The sequence below is a fragment of the Lygodium microphyllum genome, chromosome 19 (assembly GCF_053477565.2).
Source record: "Lygodium microphyllum isolate KBCC chromosome 19, Lygodium_microphyllum_v1.1.10, whole genome shotgun sequence".
NCBI lineage: Eukaryota > Viridiplantae > Streptophyta > Polypodiopsida > Schizaeales > Lygodiaceae > Lygodium > Lygodium microphyllum.
In genome coordinates, this window is record NC_141153.1 from 86,869,806 (window position 1) to 86,875,495 (window position 5,690).

The window sequence follows — 5,690 nt, forward strand, 5'->3', positions numbered from 1 at the left end:
TTTTCCTTGGTTCTTATATTTCAACTTTTTGGTTTATATTCAATCCTCGAAGTTCTACTTGCACAAATGTGTATGTCTGTGCAATGGTGTGATTCAACCTATATGCTCTACAATATCTATATGTGTGTGGGTATGGTATGGAAAGGTGAACATATAGGGATGTACTAGGACAAGTATCCTAGGATAGAAGTGTGTGTCAATGTGTGTGTGTAGGTACTACTATTAGTGCATACATATGTGAACCAATTATGTGTACTAGGGGCAGAAAATGGGCTAGGTACACAAAGGTTATTATGTAAGAATATATTTTTGCACCTATTCACATTTGTGAGGGTAATGAAGTAGGGAGTCGACTACATGTGCACGAATATATATCTATATGAGTGGGTTATGATGTTTGGTTGGATGAGTGCAATACTAGGTGTATTCAGATGTCTACATGTAATGGACCACATGTAAGTTATGTGTGGATGAATGCTCTAAGAAAGCCCAAGGTGGGCTGTCCTACTTTGTCTGTACTAGTATGTGTGTGTTGGGTATAAGTGTAGCATGTTACCACACAATGTTGGAAACATGTAGATTAAATTTAACAATCTTAATTGAGCTATGGTGGGAAGAAATCAAACATTTTCATGACAAGATGCCCATGAGACTTGGCAAGAGTTGCAATGGACTAAACACGTCACATTGGTATATTTGTATGACTAATGCAATTGTTTTGGGATTTAATTATGCAACTGCTTTGTGCTCATTGTAAAAAATGATCCTTGAATTGTTATGACATAATTTGAAAAATGTGTTCCCTTTGTGCCAACATATTATGCTCCTTCTTTGTGAGTTGCTTCTTGCAATTAACAACATGGGCTTACCTCATTGCTATGGTGGAGGTGCAAGATAATATAAGTCGAATGACTCCTTGTAAATATAACATATCACTCATGGCCGTTGACACACTCTTGTCGACAACTGTTACATCGACATTGCACATGCTTCTCATATGCATCTTGTATAGTGGAAGAGGGTGTTGTGGAGGATTATGTTCCTCCATGTCGTATCATAGAAGTCCCTTATGGGATGGAGGTGGGGGTGTGCTAGAGTGTGAATCTGAATATGTGTATCTACCACGGAAAATAAAGATTGTTGCAAATTGTATTTTCATTAGCGAATACACTTTTTCCTATATATATATATATATATATATATATATATATATATATATAGAGAGAGAGAGAGAGAGTGTGTGTGTGTGTGTGTGTGTGTGTGTAGTTGGCAAGAAACCCATTTCATAAGGTTGGGAAACTCATTTCATACTTGGGCATTTCAAAAAACTTATGAAACACCTATTTTAAATTTCCAAAAAGGCCCTATAGTTTGGATTGGGTAGTGGGCATGGGCATTTTGAAGATAGAGAATACTTTGAGTTTTGACAATCGTATTCCAACCAAGAAATTTGTGCAAAACATAATTTAGTTTAATAAGTTATGGTAGGTATAGGCTTTTAGGATAATATATTATAAAGGATATTTCGGTAAACTACATATGGTTGACGATTTTGCTCGATGACAACTCAAGTAGGTGGAGAGAGAGAGAGAGAGAGAGAGAGAGAGAGAGAGAGAGAGAGGGGGGAGGGGGGAGTCAACAACTACCACTTCGATGGAAGTTGGCCAAAAGAGGAGAGGGAAAACCACACGCAAAATTGAAATAAAATGAACTCTTGAAAAGTAGAGGAATATATTGAAGTAGGAGAGGGCGGGTGCGGGTTGGTATAAGGAGGAGGGATGAGCTACAGTAGAAGTAGCGTCATACGAGCATTAGAAGGGGAAAAAAAGGATAAAAACTATAAGTAAATAAATTAATTTGATACATGAATTAACGACTTTGCTCTTACGTCCGATACCAACCAATACGGGAGCATGGGGTGACACTATAAATAGCAGGGACTGTAGAAAGCAACTCAGACTGGCCTCTCCCACCGCCCCCGCCTCCGCCTCCGCCCCCGCCCCTCTCTCTCTCTCTCTCTCTCTCGCTATGGCTGGCGCCGCCATGTTAGCCAGGGTTTTGTCGGCGCTGCTAACAGTGCTGATTATGTGCATGAGTAGTTACCGGCAGCTCACGGTCGTCCACGCCTGGCCCCAGCCCTTCGACGACCTGCAGGATGGCCTCTCGTACTCGTTCTATGAAGAGAGCTGCCCGCCTCTCTACGAGATCGTGGAGAGAGAGCTGCAGCACATCGTCTCGAGTGACCCTGGCCAGGCCGCCGGCCTCGTTCGCATTATGTTCCATGACTGCTTCGTCCAGGTCCCGTATAAATTATGTGTTAGGAATGATCTCAGGGCATGCAGATCAATGGAGAGCATGTTACTATAGGTTGCCTAAGGTTTATGGAGTCACCACCTTGCTATCAATAAGATTTTAGCTCCCTTGAAATGTTTTTTTGCCCTCCATATGTCTAGTAGAGGTATCATGACCAAATGTAGCTTATCCATATTTTGCCAAGATTCAAACGATGTTTCAAATCCCAATATGGACATTAGGACCTAAGAGACTATAGACTTGTTTCATAGATTGAACAATGCACTTGTTTTGAAATACCCAAATTTCTTTAGGAGAATTATGAAAATGTCTATGTCCTTCTTAAATTTCTGCGCCCTTCTCATAAAATGTAAGTCCCTTGTACAATGTTGAAAACCTAGGGCTAGTCGTGAAACCTATGTTGAGAAAAACAAAAGAAGCACAACTTTATGGTTTCATTTCCATGTGCAGTTTTCTTGGATGGTTTAATGAGGATTCAGTTTAAACCCTAATTATCATGTGTTACAAGAAGGGCATTGTAACAGACATTAGTGATATAAAGCATATGGTTGTTTCAACATTGTAATATTGTAATAATAATGTCACTAACATGTAGTCTCAAAGAAAAGTTTTGAGAGTTGGGGACTAGTAGAGATGCATTTCTTTCATATCATTTAATCTTCCTTGGGGTTTGTTTTCACTTATCAGGGTTGTGATGCCTCTATCCTTTTAAAGACTCCTAGCACAGAGCAAACGGCAACACCCAATATCAACTCCCTTCGTACCTCTTCCTTGAGTGTCATCGACACACTCAAGGAAGCAATAGAAGAGGCTTGTCCAGGAACTGTCTCTTGTGCAGACATTATTTCGCTTGCTGCTGTGAAGAGCCTTGCACAGGTAAATGACATATGACCACTTTTTCTTGAAGAGAGTAAGAGAAGATTTTACTAATTCCATGGTGTTGAAGGTTGAATAGTCATTTCTTGGGACTATCTGTAACCCACATCGAGAATATGATTAGTTTTCATTAGCTAAAGTAAAATAATAAAATAAGGACACATTTTTCAACCATTTGTCTTGCTTTGTTTTATAGCAATCCATATTTTACATTTGGCATTATGGAACCTACAAACCAAGACCCTCAACGTTCCTCCCCTCACACACACACACACACACATTCTCTCTCTCCTCCATAGTTATTATTCTTGTTCAAATGTTCTTGTTTGCTAACTTTGCCTCTATGTTTACTTTAACTTGAAATGCAAAAGCATTTACAATAACTTGTGTAATTCTATTCTACTCACTTTCTGTTTGGGCTACATTCCAGGTGGGAGGCCCTGACATTGCAATCCCATTAGGTCGGCGTGATGGGCTAACTGCAGCGGACAATGCAACAGTTATTGCCAACATACCAGCTCCGGTTTTCAACTTTTCACAGTTACTAGGAAACTTCTCTTCCAAAGGCCTTGATCTAATAGACTTGGTAGCATTGTCAGGTACCGTACTTCTTACTTATAATGTTCCTCACTACTTATTGCTAGAAGAAAAGAAAACAAAAATTTAGAGTGCTTTCTTAATTATGTGATAGTAGATAGGAGAGACATATATATTTATTTCTCTCTCTCTCTCTCTCTCTCTCTCTCTCTCTCTCTCTCTCTCATCTGCAATGGTAGTGCTTCACAAATGTAAAACAATCTACGATGTTGCATGCATATAAGGAGCTCAAGTCTAAAGTCTTTGGGATGAAACAATGTATATGTTGGCGTTTAAATTACGTTTAATTTGGAATGATTAGGCTCCCACACAATCGGACGGGCGCACTGCAAGAGCGTGGACTTCCAACTGACACCAACGGTCTCGGCGGAGCTAGCACAGTCGTACGCAGGGGAGCTAGTGTCGGCGTGCGGGCAGCCACAGTCGCAGGCGATGAGCAGCCTGCAGCTGAAGGTGGTGCAGATGGACGTGGAGACGCCGGCGGCGTTCGACGAGGCGTACTACCGGCACGTCCTGCAGGGGCGGGTGCCCTTCCACTCGGACGCGGCTCTCCTGCAGGATCCCCAGGCCGCCCAGCTCACCCAGCTCTACTCCCAGGACCTGGCCGCCTTCTTCTCCCAGTTCGCCTCCTCCCTCCTCAAAATGAGCCAAATCCAGCTCCTCACCGGCTCCCAAGGAGAGATCCGCCTCTCTTGTTCCTCTCCCAACAACCTCTGATTATCAGATCCCCCACTCATTATCCATCACTTCGCCCTTCATCTCAGTTAGCCCATCAACTTGATCATGTTGCCACCTCTTTGATCTCTTGATCAAGCCTCATATTCAGCTTAGAACGCCAAGTCATTAGTCATCATCTCAGAAATATTGCTCCTCAATTAGTTCATTCTCTTCATTAGGCTCAACCATCATCCTTCGATTTCTTTTCATTAATCCATTGTCCTTATGCATCGATTAGTCGCCTCTTTCATCTCTTCATGCATTATTAGCTTAGAATGCAGTTTGTTAGCCCACCAACCATCATCGTCTTAAAATGCTCTTCATTATGCTCGTTCTCTTCATTCGGCTCAATCGTTGTCCTTAGACTTCTCTTAATCGGTCCCTTCATTACGTTCAATCATTATGATCAACTTCAAATGCTCTTCATTAGGTTCAATTACCATCTCCTTATTTTCCTCTTCATTGGGCTCGATCATTATGTTTACATTTCTCTTCATGTGGCTTATCTATTGTCAACTTACAATGCTCTACATTAGGCTGAATTATTATCCCCTTTTGATTCCTCTCTATTACTTCCTCCTATTAGCTATCATTTATCCTGTCACATGAGTAATTTAGACTACTAATCATCAACTTGTGTTAGCTAACAAACTTTTCAAAATAAAAAAGGCATAAGTGAGTACCCCAAGCATAAGAAGTTGTGCTAAGTTTTCCCACTCACTAACTCTATTTGCTTCATTAAACCCTGTCACCTCCTTTATACTTGTGTGATATGTTTAGAATATTTATGTTCAATAAGTTTTCATTAGACCTTCTAGTAATTGTGTTCTTTTAGAAGCAAAGAATTCACCTTCTAACAATTTTTTATTCTACCTTAAGGAAGGTTGGCTATTTCATGATTGCCTTTGATGATAATTTGGCCATGCAACCATGTATTAGGCCCTAGTGTCATCGTTGTAGTAAAATTGTCCTATTGCACTATCTATAACAAATTAGTTGATATCACTTGCATTCAAGCTTGTTTGAACAAATACTATATGCACAATTTTAACATAAGCATGAGCATATATTATAATTGTATCATAGTTCTCAATAGTAAGATTATTGTGTTTTCATGCTTTGACATTGAATTATGCCTCTACATGACCAAATAGTCACATTTGTTGAACATTTTGAAAAACTTATGA

At 40.2% G+C, this 5,690-nt stretch overlaps 1 protein-coding gene across 1 annotated transcript; it reads left to right on the top strand.

Annotated features, from left to right (window-relative positions):
• The first annotated feature begins 1,996 nt into the window (after positions 1-1,996).
• LOC148020122 (peroxidase 2-like) lies at positions 1,997-4,748 on the top strand. The gene is made up of 4 exons (XM_087700404.1): positions 1,997-2,298; positions 3,001-3,189; positions 3,620-3,788; positions 4,088-4,748. The coding sequence occupies exons 1-4, from the start codon at positions 2,029-2,031 to the stop codon at positions 4,501-4,503; spliced, it is 1,044 nt and encodes a 347-aa protein (XP_087556530.1). The 5' UTR covers positions 1,997-2,028; the 3' UTR covers positions 4,504-4,748.
• Positions 4,749-5,690: the final 942 nt, after the last annotated feature.

Bases quoted from the DNA above. Each gene is read 5' to 3' on its own strand.
- LOC148020122 (XM_087700404.1), top strand. From the start codon at position 2,029: ATGGCTGGCGCCGCCATGTTAGCCAGGGTTTTGTCGGCGCTGCTAACA. The intron at 2,299-3,000 runs GTCCCGTATAAA...TTCACTTATCAG, and splicing joins TCCATGACTGCTTCGTCCAG to GGTTGTGATGCCTCTATCCT. The intron at 3,789-4,087 runs GTACCGTACTTC...TGGAATGATTAG, and splicing joins AGACTTGGTAGCATTGTCAG to GCTCCCACACAATCGGACGG.